Source organism: Oncorhynchus tshawytscha, linkage group LG08, assembly GCF_018296145.1.
Source record: "Oncorhynchus tshawytscha isolate Ot180627B linkage group LG08, Otsh_v2.0, whole genome shotgun sequence".
Lineage (NCBI taxonomy): Eukaryota > Metazoa > Chordata > Actinopteri > Salmoniformes > Salmonidae > Oncorhynchus > Oncorhynchus tshawytscha.
In genome coordinates this window covers 59,792,749-59,807,977 of record NC_056436.1, presented here as the reverse complement: position 1 = coordinate 59,807,977, position 15,229 = coordinate 59,792,749, and the positions used below count along the sequence as shown (strand labels likewise).

General features: G+C 41.9%; 2 protein-coding genes across 4 annotated transcripts; both read right to left on the bottom strand.

Moving 5' to 3' along the window:
* Positions 1-6,553: 6,553 nt before the first annotated feature.
* zgc:92907 (UDP-N-acetylglucosamine transferase subunit ALG13 homolog) lies at positions 6,554-9,667 on the bottom strand. Of its 2 annotated transcripts, none has more exons than XM_024429311.2 (4): positions 8,541-9,667; positions 8,231-8,354; positions 7,987-8,125; positions 6,554-7,826 (listed from the first exon to the last, which is right to left on the bottom strand). In XM_024429311.2, the coding sequence occupies exons 1-4, from the start codon at positions 8,619-8,621 to the stop codon at positions 7,715-7,717; spliced, it is 456 nt and encodes a 151-aa protein (XP_024285079.1). In that variant the 5' UTR covers positions 8,622-9,667; the 3' UTR covers positions 6,554-7,714. The 2 variants fall into 2 exon arrangements, with proteins under 2 accessions (XP_024285079.1, XP_024285078.1); XM_024429310.2 differs by having other exon boundaries at positions 8,231-8,393; positions 8,541-9,635.
* A 672-nt stretch (positions 9,668-10,339) lies between these two features.
* Positions 10,340-14,506, bottom strand: LOC112256221 (ras-related protein Rap-2c). Of its 2 annotated transcripts, none has more exons than XM_024429308.2 (3): positions 13,331-14,504; positions 12,629-12,948; positions 10,340-11,886 (listed from the first exon to the last, which is right to left on the bottom strand). In XM_024429308.2, exons 1-2 carry the CDS (start codon positions 13,601-13,603, stop codon positions 12,670-12,672), a joined length of 552 nt encoding a protein of 183 aa, XP_024285076.1. In that variant the 5' UTR covers positions 13,604-14,504; the 3' UTR covers positions 10,340-11,886; positions 12,629-12,669. The 2 variants fall into 2 exon arrangements, with proteins under 2 accessions (XP_024285076.1, XP_024285077.1); XM_024429309.2 differs by lacking the exon at positions 10,340-11,886 and adding an exon at positions 11,933-12,241 and having other exon boundaries at positions 12,733-12,948; positions 13,331-14,506.
* Between the last annotated feature and the right edge of the window lie 723 nt (positions 14,507-15,229).

The following is a 15,229-nucleotide window of genomic DNA, read 5'->3' as shown; positions in this document are numbered from 1 at the left end:
ATGATTGTAAGATTGACAGGTTCTCTCAGTTCCTGCTCTTCCTGCCTCAAGTCTGGCGATTGGAGCGTTCGTCGTCAGGGGCGTCAATATGTACCGCACGGCCCTGGCTCTTAGCCTTTGGGACACAGCACAAAAGTTGGGCACAAAAATAAATAAAAAACACTTCTAAGACTTACAGTACCAGTCAAAAGTTTGGACACATCTACTCATTAAAGGGTTTTTCTTTAATTTGACTATTTTCTACATTGTAGAATAAGAGTGAAGACCTCACAACGATGAAATAACACCTACGGAATAATGTAGTAACCAAAAAAGTGTTAAACTAATCCAAATATATTTGAGATTTGAGATTCTTCAAAGTAGCCACCCTTTGCCTTGATATCATCTGTGCACACTCTTGGCATTCTCTCAACCAGCTTCCAGAGGTATTTCTTTGGAATGCATTTCAATTAACAGGTGTGCCCTGTTAAAAGTTAATTTGTGGAATGTCTTTCCTTCTTAATGTGTTTGAGCCAATCAGTTGTGTTGTGACAAGGAAGATAGCCCTATTTGGTAAAAGACCAAGTCCATATTATGGCAAGAAAAGCTCAAAAAAGCAAAGACAAATGACAGTCCATCATTACTTTAAGACATGAAGGTCAGTCAATCAGGAAAATTTCAAGAACATTGAAAGTTTCTTCAAGTGCAGTCATAAACCATCAAGCACTATGATGAAACTGTCTCTCATGAGGACCACCACAGCAAAGGAAGACCCAGAGTTACCTCTGCTGCAGAGGATAAGTTAATTAGAGTTACCAGCCTCAGAAATTGCAGCCCAAATAAATGCTTCACAGAGTTCAAGTAACAGACACATCTCAACATCAACTGTTCAGAGGAGACTGCGTGAATCAGGACTTCATGGTTGAATTGCTGCAAAGAAATCACTACTAAAGGACACCAGAGACTTGCTTGGGCCAAGAAACACAAGCTATGGACATTAGACAAGTGGAAATCTCTCCTTTGGTCTGATGAGTCCAAATTTGAGATTTTTGGTTCCAACCGCTGTGTCTTTGTGAGACGCAGAGTATGTGAACGGATGATCTCTGCATGAGTGGTTCCCACTGTGAAGCATGGAGGAGGTGTGATGGTGTAATTCTGGTGAAACCGTCTGTGATTTATTTAGAATTCAAGGCACATTTAACCAGCATGGCTACCACAGCATTCTTCAATGATTAGCCATCCCATGTGGTTTGCGCCTAGTGAGACTATCAGTTGTTTTTCAACAGGACAATGACCCAACACACCTCCAGGCTGTGACAATGACCCAACACACCTCCAGGCTGTGTAAGGCGTATTTGACCAAGGAGAGTGATGGAGTGCTGCATCAGATGACCTGGCCCGAGCCACTGCCTGTTCACCCCGCTGCCATCCAGAAGGCGAGGTCAGTACAGGTGCATCAAAGCTGGGACCGAGAGACTGAAAAACAGCTTCTATCTCAAGGCCATCAGACTGTTAAACAGCCACCACTAACATTGAGTGGCTACTGCCAACACACTGTCAATGACACTGACTCTACTCCAGCCACTTTAATCATGGGAATTGATGGGAAATGATGTAAATATATCACTAGCCACTTTAAACAATGCTACCTTATATAATGTTACTTACCCTACATTGTTCATCTCATATGCATACGTTGATACTGTACTCTATATCATCGACTGCATCCTTATGTAATACATGTATCACTTGCCACTTTAACTATGCCACTTGGTTTACATACTTATCTCATATGTATATACTGTACTCGATATCATCTACTGTATCTTGCCTATGCTGCTCTGTACCATCACTCATTCATATATCCTTATGTACATATTCTTTATCCCCTTACACTGTGTATGACAGTAGTTTTTTTTGGAATTGTTAGTTAGATTACTTGCTCGTTATTACTGCATTGTCGGAACTAGAAGCACAAGCATTTCGCTACACTCGCATTAACATCTGCTAACCATGTGTATGTGACAAATAAAATTTGATTTGATTTGATTTGGCCTCCACAATCACCCGACCTCAACCCAATTGAGATGGATTGGGATGAGTTGGACCGCAGAGTGAAGGAAAAGAAGCCAACAAGTACTCAGCATATGTGGGAACTCTTTCAAGACCGTTGGAAAAGCATTCCAGGTGAAGCTGGTTGAGAAAATGCGAAGGGTGTGCAAAGCTGTCACCAAGGCAAAGGGTGGCTACTTTGAAGAATCTAAAATATATTTTGATTTGTTTAATACTTTTTTGGTTACTACAGGATTCCATGTGTTATTTGATAGTTATGATGTCTTCACTATTATTCTACAATATAGAAAATTGGTAAAAATAAAGAAAAACCCTTGAATGAGTAGGTGTGTCCAAATTTTTTGACTGGTACTGTATATATCTTTTTTTCAACTTCTATATGCCCAAGTAATTGATGGAGCACAGTCTGTGTGGGTTGGGCCTGAGAGGGCACCTCCTTGGCTATGCGGTCCTCCTGAGAGTGGAGCTGTCTGAGACGAGCCCTCTCCAGACTGTCAGTCTGAGTCTGCAGGCTCTCTAAAACACAAACAAACAGGTTCAACATATATACACACACTAAGACAGAAGGTAAACAAATCCATCCTACAGAAGATACACATGAACTACTTTATGCGAATGCACACACATAATTAACAAGCAGAGTTTATAGTTACTCAGAAGTGCAGGGTCTGGGTTGGCCACTAAGGGGGTGATGGAAACATAGGCACCATCCTTTGGGTTTCCTGATAAGATAAACAAATACTTAAAAACAAAGAAGAGCCATGTATAGATAGAAACTCCTTTTTCGACAATTAGAAATAGTTTCATAGAGGCCTTGTCCACTCTAGTGGTTCTACTTTCATAGAACTCATGATTAACAGTGCAAAATGTGAGGAAGTAGTCAGCTGGCACACTCCTGAGGCTGCTGGGACAGAAAGAGCTTCAGAGCCCCATGGTCATCACACAGATCCACCAGCTCTGCAACACACATAGACACATTTAAGACAAATCTATCTGTCGTAGAGAGAACCAAGACTGGTTGAATATAACATGCTTGGTGTCCATTAGAGATGGCTGTTTGTGATTTACAGCTGATAGTCTTGCGATGGTCACACCCACTCATCAGCAAGCCCCAATAATGTCAGTGCTAATGAGAGTGGTACTAGCATCACTACTGCAGGAGGCTTCCTCTTGGCCTTGCTCTAACCCAGCGTTGAGTGTAGCAGGAGGTGTAAGCAGACACCATTGGAGTTGAGCAGTGTGAAATATTTAACGCCAGCCTCTGGTGAACCCCCCCCCCACACACGTTTCGGCACCCCCAACCAGATCCATGATTCTCACATCAACACTCTCCATCCACATTCCCTGCTTTAGCTACAACTGTGACACTAAACTTTGGATAGACTCAAGCCCCACCTTGCCTGTAAGAGCAATGGCCTTGGGGACCATTGGTACAGTAGCATTTCAATCAGGAAACAGTCATCATCATCCCCCAGGCCTTCATTCCACCCTCCCTGATGACCCCCTGAACCCACCCGTCTCCAGCAGGCCCATCTTAGCTCTCATGTACTGCAGCAGGAGAAACACAGGGCAGTTGGTATTGGCCATTGTCTGCAAAAGGAGGATAGGATAGAAATAAGGAAATTATTTCACTGAAACACTGACAATATCAAATGTGAAACTAGTTGAATTCATAATATGACTCTGGTCTTACCTCTGTGTTTAATACAGATGAACATCATTCAAGAAGCTGTGAGAAACCGGACTCCCTCGCGAGAATGAGAAGCCTAAGTCGCAAAAGATTTTTGATAAACATTCCATGGATTGGATACATGATTATGAAGTCATAATATTAATTGCGACGTTAAAGGAGATTGTTCTCTTTTTCTTTTGTTGGTCTTGTCAACAATTTGCTTCTTTCATTTTGGCGCCTGCTTACTGTCTGTCTTAATCTCTGTCTGAACAGGATGTGGTGTTAGTTTTGATGCCAGAGAGCAGTCCTACTCCTGCCTATGCCAGCCTTATTACAGTGTGCTGACTAGTGTCATGAGGCGTGAAGGACAAGCTGAATCACACTTACAGACAACACAACAACCGTATCAAGACAATAGCAAATATGAACAATAAACCAAGTCTTATAAAACAGATTTAATATACACTACATGGCCAAAGGTATGTGGACACTTGCTTGTTGAACATCTCATTCCAAAATCATGGGCATTAATATGGAGTTGGTCCCCCCTTTACTGCTATAACAGCCTCCACTCTTCTGGGAAGGCTTTCCACTAGACGTTGGAACATTGCTGCAGGGACTTGCTTCCATTCAGCCATAAGAGCATTAGTGAGGTCGGGCACTGATGTTGGGCAATTAGGCCTGACGCGCAGTCGGCGTTCTAATTCATTCCAAAGGTGTTTGATGAAGTTGAGGTCAGGGCTCTGTGCAGGCCAGTCAAGTTCTTCTCAACAAACAATGTTTTTATGGTCATTGTTTTGTGCATGGGGGCATTATCATGCTGAATAAGGAAAGGGCCTTCCCAAACTGTTGCCACAAAGTTGAAAGCACAGAATCGTCTAGAATATCATTGCATGCTGTAGGGTTGATTTCCCTTCACTAGAACTAAGGGGCCTAACTCAAACCATTAAAAACAGCCCCAGACCATTATTCCTCCTCCACCAAACTATACAGTTGGTCCTATGCTTTGGGGTAGGTAGCGTTCTTCTGGCATCCGCCAAACCCATATTTGTCCGTCAAACTGCCAGATGGTGAAGCGTGACTCATCACTCCAGAGAACGCGTTTCCACTGCTCCAGAGTCCAATGGCAGCGATCTTTATACCACTCCAGCCGACGCTTGGCATTGCGCATAGTGATCTTAGTCTTGTGTGCGGCAGCTCGGCCATGGAAACCCATTTCATGAAGCTACCAATGAACAGTTATTGTGCTGACTTTGGTTCCAGAGGCAATTTGGAACTCGGTAGTGAGTGTTGCAAACGAGTGCTAAAGGTGGTCCCGTTCTGTGAGCTTGTGTGGCCGACCACTTCACAGTTGACCGGGGCAGCTTTAGCAGGGTAGAAATTTGACGAACTGACAAATTGTCTCAAGGCTTAAACATCGTTCTTTAACCTGTCTCCTCCCCTTCATCTACACTGATTGAAGTGGATTTAACAAGTGACACCAATAAGCTTTCACCTGGTCAGTCTATGTCATGGAAAGAGCAGGTGTTCTTAATGTTTTGTATACTTAGTGTACATCCATGTTTTTCTTCTCATTTCGAGTTTAAAATATACCCCTTACCCCAGCATCCAATACCTAATCAGCCTGTCTCCAACTGGTTAAAATAGAACATGGCCAGATCAGACCTTTTAACAGACAGTGATTTGGAGGCCCCAGGCACAGGGCAGTCCGAGGTTTTAGTTTAGGGATCCACCGATGTGAAAATTCTGGGTCAATACATATTTTATATTTTCTTTATCAAACAATACCTATACTGAACAAAAAATATAAATACAGTGCTATGAAAGAGTGGAATTTCATGTTATTAATTTAATATCAATCAATAAATAGATTACCCTGTCTATTGTTGTCTCAGCCTGTTTTTCTTTTCCTAGGGGTTTGAATTATGCCAGCCATTATAGCGTTCTGGGCAAGGGTGAACCGTTTCATGTTTCAGCAGACTGTAGTTATATTGAACAAAAATACAAACACAACATATAACTTGTTGGTCCCATGTTTCATGAGCTGAAATAAAAAGATCCCAGAAATGTTCCATATGCACAAAAAGCTTATTTCTCAAAAATTGTGTGTACAAATGTGTTTACATCCCTGTTAGTTAGCATTTCTCCTTTGCCATGATAATTCATCCACCTGACAGGTGTGGCAAATCAAGAAGCTGATTAAACAGCATGATTGTCACATAGGTGTACCTTGTGCTGGGTACAATAAAAGGCCACTTTAAAATGTGCCGTTTTGTCACACAACACAATGCCACAGATGTCTCAAGTTGAGGGAGCGTGCAATTGGCATGCTGACTGCAAGAATGTCCAAAAGAGCTGTTGCCAGATAATTGAATGTTAATTTCTTCACCATCAGCAGTAGATCCAACTGGCCTCACAACCGTAGACCACATGTAACCATGCCAGCCCAGGACATCCACATCTGGCTTCTTTACCTGTGGGATCATCTGAAGGGGGAGGGGTGTTGAGGACTATTTCTGTTTGTAATAAAGCCCTTTGTGGGGAATAACTCATTCAGCTAGGCTAGGCCTGGCTCCCCAGTGGGTGGGCCTATGCCCTCCCAGGCCCACCAATGGCTGTGCCCCTGCCCAGTCATGTGAAATCCATAAATTAGGGTCTAATGAATTTACATTGTCTGATTTCCTTCTGTGAACTGTAACTCAGTGTAAAATTTGAAATTGTTGCATGTCGCATTTATATTTATATAATAAAAAATGTAAAAGGCTTATGGCCATTCCAGCACAGATAGAAACTTGGTTGCAGTTTATGTTCATAAAGCTAATAAGAAAATATGTTAAATGACTTTAATATGGGAAAGATGTAACAATTTTTAATTTGCATCAAAAAGTGAGAATTGTATCAGAAATTGGAAAGTTTGGGAAAACATAAAGGAAAATCATCAGGTATGTAGAAAAAAATGTGTGTCCTGAAGAGCTTGTGAGTGTCGTAGAGGGAAACAAAGTATTTATTCGCTTCAGGAATGGAGTCATAATAGGTTTTTTATTGTATTTTTATTTGACCTTTATTTAACTAGGCAAGTCAATTAAGAACAAATTATTTTTACAATGACGGCCTACACCGGCCAAACCCAAACCCGGACGCTGCTGGGCCAATTGTGCGCCGTCCTATGGGACTCCTGATCACGGCCGGTTGTGATACAGCCCAGGATTGAACCAGTGTCTATTGTGACGCCTCTAGCACTGTGATTCAGTGCCTTAGACCTCTGCGCCACTAGGGAGCCCACTGCTCAAAAGCTGGAGCCAAATTTGCAGGAAGAAAACAGAATCCACAGTGTTTGTCATAAACAGAGATGGTCACAATTGCTTAATAGCGCATTATTAAACAAAATGATGATGATGTAAGGCCCCAGGCAATTGCCTGAGTTGGTATTAGCTCTGCATACTGATAGGAAAAACTAGAAGCCCGGCACGCGAGGCCCAGGCTACCCTCTGGCCACCTCACTTCCTGTTCATCGCAAAGATGAAGGGTTTCAGAGAGCAAACATCATAGCCATGGTGATCAACTGTACTGCGCTGATGGAGCGGAAATCACAGAAGATATATGTGGTCGTTGCAGCAGCAGAGAAATATTTTGGGGTGAGAAATTTTAGTGCAGAAGAGCTACAGGAAGTTGAAAGAAGGGGTTCAATCCTCCCAGACCGACAGCATGGTGTAGGATTGTTTAGGGCCAACTTAGTGGGATGGGGTGGTTGGTTTTTGGTGATAGTGTATAGGTGCTGGGTTAGATGGTGGTGCAATTTAAGATTATCTCATTCACCTTTTTTGTTTTTGTGACCAAAATTTGCAATCCCCACTCTGACCTGTGAAAGGCAGTATGCAACACAGCGTCTAGTCTGCTGGAAAGCCACATGAAGAAGAAGAAAAGCGCAACACATCTCCAGAGTCCATAACAGAACACTGAGTTGACCTCAGAGACTGCCCTCCGTTGGAATCATTGAACACCAAGGGCCCTGTCCAGGAAATTGGCAAAATGCTTTGGTTGTCCAGGTAAGAAGGATGAGAGAACAGCAAGGTCCATTGTCTTCAGGGTCTCAGTAAGAGTGCTGTGAAATCATTTGAGGAAAAAAGGGTATGTTGACCTACTGAATTTCAATCACAGTTTGACAACTCTAGGACTTTATTAGCAGAAATGTACATTTACAATATGTCAGATTGACCAAGTGAGTCCTCATGATCAAGTTGCACATGAGGATTTACACTGACCTGGGGGTGCAGTACAGTAGGTGTGAGTCTTGGTGTAGCTGTCTGGCCAGCTCTAGCTGGTGATTGTCCATTAGTTTGTCATTGACCACCACTAGCAGTGGCTTGTCTGCACCAAGGGTCTCCAGGCAACTACCTGCCCCTGAAAATACAAGACAAGTCATTATAATTCATCAACATCATAGACCAGCACAATGGTATGGTAGTTTACCTAGTTTGTTTCATTTCTTTAAAGATAGATACACACCAGCATGGCTGATAACCAGGTCGGCACATTTGATATTTTCAGCAATGGAATCCTTGAATCGGAAAGCCTCCAACGTAAGCTCGTGACAGCTGTCTGAATCTGGGAGAATGGAGCCTTGTCCAACCTGCAGGACCAAATGTTGATAGCCGCGGGCTTTCAACTCCTTCAAGAGAGAGATGCATAACTTTCTAAAAAAATATCTTAGTGCGAGGGTAGGACACGTCTACTCAAATTATTATTGTCTAATTTTTAAGGACAGTTGGCTAGCTAGCTAACGTTAGTTTCTGTAGCTATCACATATCATACTCACTTGAACAGCTTCAGGGGAAGTAACACGTTCGATTAGGTCATCAAAGCTTGTTGTTCCTACAGTTACAAATACCCTCTTCATGGTTGCTCATGTATCAAATGTAATTTGCAGTACTTGTACTAAAGATGTCCCATGGGTTTGTTTACAAATTTCAATAGCCTGGCGTCACGTGTTTCTTTCATTTCCTTGACATTTCCGCTAAAGAATACATCACTCTGCCACCTACAGGTTTGGATATGAACTTGCAGTCTAGACATGTTTTTCCTCATAAAAATAAGTGTGGCGGTGTTGATCTAATGAAGAAAGAGTAGTTTGTCTATGACCATTTTGAAAATGTCTCCAGTAGGTAGGTTTCCATTTAATTGGCGACAGATTTTCTTGCGACTATTCTAACATCCACATAAATAAATTATGCGCATTTCCCACTAGTGGGGTTTCCACCAAACGGATTTGTTGCCGATAAACATCAGTGCATTTATTATGTTTTATTTAACCTTTTAACTAGACACAGGTTAAACAAATAAAAAACATACATGCGCTGATTTCTATCGGCAACAAATACGTTTGGTTGATGATATAGTGCACACAACATTTACTTTTTCGCTTAAGTTCTATGTACCGAATAAAAATATAAATGTGTTTCCATCGCATTTTCAACTCCACGGTTAGTTTTGTCAAAACAAACCTGTTGTGTTAAATAGCAAACGTAGTTTACTCTGGTCTTTGCACGTGTTTTCTAGCTAACAGCTAGCATATACAGTGCGAGTAGGCTGTGCGGGTTGTTTTGTCTACTACATGATGAGATTATGGATAAAAACGATCATATTGTAAACGGCAGTCAAGCATCGACCATCATGTCACCAGAACAAGACCCTCAATATATTGGAAGGCAGCATCAAACTCATTACCGTGCACTTTCACCACCCTGTGAAGTTAATCATAATTAATTTAATCTGTAACATAATAAAGTACATGGTTTCCCGAGTCGTAGTGGGAGGACCACAAGCCATATCATCGCGACTCCAAATGTACCTCGAGATGATTAACTCAATATTTGCGCATTAAGGCGTTTCCACTGGTATTTCCCGCATAATTGATTTTACCGACACAAAAAGATCCCAACATGTGGAACGAACAAATTATCTGTCGGCATTTATACAATTACGCAGACACTTCCTGTCTCCATCACAGCTGTTGTGGTTTTGTTTAATACAATGACTTTAGTCGTATAAAAACTGTGGATGTAAACGTTGTTTGACATGTAAAAATACATTTTAAAAAGCCTCCAGAGCTAGATTAGCTTTCAAATAATGTAGAGAATGCTGCCCTCTTGTGGCTGATTGTGTAACAGTATTTGGCCTTACTATATGCAACACAAAACGTTGCAGATAGAAATATACTATATAGAACAGACTATTCTTTCTACATGACAGAAACTCATATGTTCTACCACATATTCAGAATGGCCCAACCTCAAGGCCACTCAAGTCGGGTCATTTGAATATTGAGCCAGCTCAAAAAGTGCCAGTTCTCATTATGTGCAATGGAAGGACAGACAGCACTTTGCATAAAGGGATTTACATTTGATGTGAAGTAGGAAACAATATTCTGTATATAGTGTTTCAGTCTGCAATGAAGTCTTAACCAGAAATGTAAGACCATTCGAATCAACATTCCAAACTTGTGACCACATGATCAGGTCAGTGTCCTTCAATCTTAGTATCAGATTTGTACTACATGGCAGTACTTGTGTTGAAGAGTTGAAAGTACGAGACAGAATGACCACACAGAAACCAACATAAGACTGAAATCATTTAAGGCTCTGTTAATTCAAAACTTACAACCAAAAAAACTCACTGTAAAGTCAAAAAAAGCAAACCCAAAAGCAAGTATAAAAGAAAACTTTTGATGATTGGATAACAATGTAATTAGATATTAATAAATAGGTTATGAGAAACTTAAAAAAAATATATATATATAAAAGTTAGTTTAGGGCCAGAATTTGAGCAAACCATGTAACATGATAGTCATAATCCAAATGACCGAGGAAACTGTATCTAAAGCAACCACACAGCTGTAATCAGAAAACAAACATGGATCTACAGTCAATTCAATGTGAATGTCTCATGCTTAGGGGCACATTGACCTGGCTTGACCACGCCTGTCAAAAAAAATATATATAAATTGGGCCGTTTCTATGAAGCGTCAGTACAATTTTTATAAATGCAGACAGACAAGTCATTCGTTCGACTCTTTTGGGGTCGGTAAAATGTATTGTGAGAAATAGCGGTGGAAACCACTTTATGCACAAATATTGATATAATAACCATCATATCGAAGTCAACTTGGAGTCACGTGATGATGTGGTCCTCCCACTACCACTCAGGAAACCATGCAGTTTATTAGCATACATATTAAATAATTGATGAATGTCACAGGGTGGTGAAAGTGCAAGGTGATCTTGATGTTCCTTTCCAATAAAAATCAAGGGTCTGATTCTGGTAACATGATGATCGATGCAAACATTTGTTTTGTTATCCATAATAATGTCATGTAAACTAGCCTACCTGCACGGTCTCTGAGGTCTGTTAGTTAGAGTGCACGTGCCAAGACCAGAGTTGGCACATTTGCTATTTAACACAACAGTTGACAAAACTAACACGTTGAACTTTTGATTTTTATTCCATACATGAAAACGGTTGCAAAAAAGTACATTGTGTGTACTACGTCATCACGCAGTGATTTCTACCTGCAACAAGTCCGTTTATGAAAATCTGTCGCCAATTGGTCAGAAACCTAGCTAACAACTTGAAAATTAGGTGATTTGGTAAACACTGCTGTAGAGCACAGCAATCATATATTTACCACGGTTTGATTGAATTCTGTCCCGAGGCCCAAACCTGTATAATGGCTGTTATCACTTCAAAATGAGATATCAGATTTAACAAACCAATTCCAGTACAAAGTAAAACTAGGGGATATAATGACTGAGCAGCTTCAAAAAGGGACGCTGTGGTCCTGAGCAGATCACTGCTCATTGCCCCAGCACTCCCCAACCCCAAATGAGAAAATAGAAATCCATAGACAACCATTCATCCTCATAAATCTGTCCTATACATTGAAAAGTAGGTTTTCCCTGGGCCTAAACCATGAAGGCCAATGAGTCTGCAGGTGAATGTGTTCCACAGTCAAGATAACAAAGGTTGGGCCGGCTCAAGACTCCATTGAATTGGCTCATGAACAGACAAGAATCTGCCCTCTGGTAGGTAATACTGCCAGCTGGAGAGGTCAGAAGGTGTGATGGAGCTGAAGTGGTTCCTGGGGTCATAGGTCATCAAAGCAGGAACTTTACAACAATGGAAAAAGAAAAAGTACTGTGTTACTGAGAGTAGAGCAAAGACTGAAAACAATAGGTGTAGAGACACTTGTAGATATGAAGATATTACTAAGTAATTAACACCTTTACAATTAAGGAAATTAGCATTTCACCAATATGTAAACTGTGAAACTCAGTTACAACAACCAATACCTCAATGTGTATGTCTGTGTGTCTGCTGCATGGGTGGGGAAGTTAGTTCTCACAGTGAAGAAAATCTGCTTCCTGTTTTGGAACATCAATTTATATTCAGGATGTTGCATTTTCCTTTTTCTTTGTCTGGGATCTGCCCCCTCTTGCTCATAGGTCTCTCGTCTCTCTGAATGTACATAACCATTCACTTCCCTCACTCCTCTTTTCTGCCCCTGTGCTCACTGCTCAGACAGTTGGCTTCTTCACGCCACATTCTTTGTCTGATCTAATGATAACAGGCTAAACCAACGGTTTTCTCAGTCCGTGCAGCAAACCCCCTTTCCGTCTGCTTCTTCTAACAGCTGTCATATGGTTCCCTTTGTGCCACCCCTGATCCTCTCATCTCCCGGCACATTTTTCTACATGCATTACAAACTCTTCACTGCTGCTATCCATGCGCAGACGTCTTTTGACAACCTGTGAATTCTTGCCCGTTGTCAGTGAAAAGCCTATCAGTGTGCAATATCACTTCTTAGTGTTAGTGTGTGGAAGGTGAAGTATAGTGCTTTCAGCCTCTTACCTGGGAGAGAGTTGTGGAGAGGACAGTGTCCCCCTACTCCTTTACTGCACCACACAGGCCGTGCAGCACTGCTCCTGTTTCTCTGGCAGTGTGGCATAGTTCATCTGACGGACGATCTCAGCAAACAGCTCGTCCACCATGGTCTTGCTCTTGGCTGAGGTCTCAATGAAGGGGCAGCCCCACTCCTGAGCCAGGGCCCGACCGTCTGCACTTGCCACCTCCCTCTCAGACTCCAGGTCCACCTTGTTGCCCACCAGAATCAGTGGCACCTTCTCAAAGCGCTTGACCCGCACGATCTGGTCTCGCATCGGCCTGATGTCCTGGAGTTAGGGATGGATAGAAAGGAGATTCTCAGGAACTGTGGGAAAACGTTTGTGCAACAACTATTGCTGCATAGCTCTTTGATGTATATCAATGAGTTAAGTAGCAGCCCATTGGCCATTCTTCCAACCTGTTGAGCTTATACAATTTTGGATTTAGCCCATAGGTGTAGGGATTAAGGCTATGGCTGGATCTCTGCAAATGGCTCCTGATTTGTCAACAATGGGGTTACGACTCAAAATGATACGAAGACAACTGATATGGCTCAGTAGGCCCACTTAAAACATGGGTACAATGCATCTTGATAGCTGGTGATGCTAGCAAGAGCTATGCTCCTTGACATGTGGGCAGGTATTGGTAACAGGTAATAAGGGCCTTTACCTGAAAAGACTGTTGATTGACGAGACTGTAGACAAGTATGAAACCCTGGCCGTTCTTGATGTACAGGTCTCTCATGGAGGCGAACTGTTCTGTCCCTGCCGTGTCAAGGATCTCCAACACCGAAGGCGACGAGTCCACTTCAATCTCTTTCCGATAGAAGTCCTCAATTGTAGGGTCATATTTTTCGATGAACGTGCCGGTGACAAACTGGACAGTCAGCGCGGACTTGCCAACGCCTCCGCTTCCCAACACAACCACTTTGTACTCCTTCATTAGGGTGCACGAGCTTGACCTGGGCTACTTAGCTGGCTAGCTGGATTGTTTTTCCTTTGACAACATTAAATCAAGAAAACCTTGAAAGCACTCCTCTGCAAACTAACAAGTGAACCTCAGTTAAAATGTTAACACGTATGCTTAACACTTGGAAAACATACAAGAAGTTAAAACAAACACAAATCTGGTTAAATACAGAAGTATTGGACTGAGTAAGCTAGCTAGCAAAGTTGGCTAAATCCACAACGCCCCTCCATGCTCGCTCACGATAAGGAGCCTTATGCCAAATCCTACACAGACAGTAAATATACCTTGACACGAATAAGGGCAGTAGTTGCTTTAATCTGCCCCAAAACGGCGCATTAGATGGCTTGGTGGCTAACTAGTTAAGATGCACAATACGATAATGATTTCCTATTGTCCCCATTTATGGAGAGCATGTGAATGTGGCTTGCTCACATACTGTTCCACATCATAAACCATACCGGTGCCGCAAAAGCGCAATGCCAACGTCTGCCACGGCGGGTCCCTGGCCTTATCCCGAGCGGGCTGCACTGAACAGCCAGATAGCGTTTAGGAACCTTGGGCTGGAGTTTTAGTCCAATGCTGTCGACAGTACACTGCTTGCTGTTTAGGATGAGAAGGTGGAAGACCTCCCACTCCCTTCCCTAATTTCGTCCTCACGGCCTCTCCCTACTGATACTGCCTCACCCTCGCGACCACCACTGAGCTGTAATGTCTTGTGGAACCGAGTATGTTAGCAGCTCGTATTTTCTTTCCAAATCTATAAAATGAGGGAGCACCAAATATGTGGTACGAATAGTATATGTTCTAGTCCTCAGCAGGGACATTAAAACGATACCCGACAATCCAAAATGCAGGCCATAATGTAAAGGAAGGACCATGGTGGGGAATGTGCAATTTAATTGGTCCTTGAAGAGCTATTGGCATTCCCATTGGTTAAACTATAACTTCAGGCGGGACAAGTAGATCGAAACGTTTGAACGTTTAGAATTTGCACGTAGAAATGTGCTGCATAGAATGGATCTTTCAGGATTCAGTTTGAACATTTCGTGAGCTATTTACAGAAACTATGTTATATGTTATTGGCAATAAATTATTTGTCTGATATGTCATATATTTTGTGTGTGAATTTATAACTGTGCTCAAGGTTTTCCCAGTAGGTGGAATGGGAGACTCCAAACATTGATGTGAATTTGTGTTCTCATCAGCTTTTGACCCCTTTTTCTGGATGATTTTGCTCAGGATTCTATTTTTATGAATGTAAGGTTGACCTCTGTTGATAAGCGTATCAGCCATGCCACAGAGCATAGTCAATGGGCTAGGGCACAAAACAAAACAGATAACCCGGACGACCATAGGAGTGAAACTAACTTCGAACAGGGACACAGACACACTGCTACATTGCCTTTCTTATTTTACAAGGAAAAAACCCGAACAATACCAAACTACTCATGAACCATAAAGAGAGATCACCATTTAAGTGCTTTATTACAATGTAAAACAAAAATAAAATAAGTCATACATGTATTTCTATCCTTTTATTTATACATATTGAAAATAACTGGTATGTAGCACAGTTCTCTAACACATACAAGTGCAAGC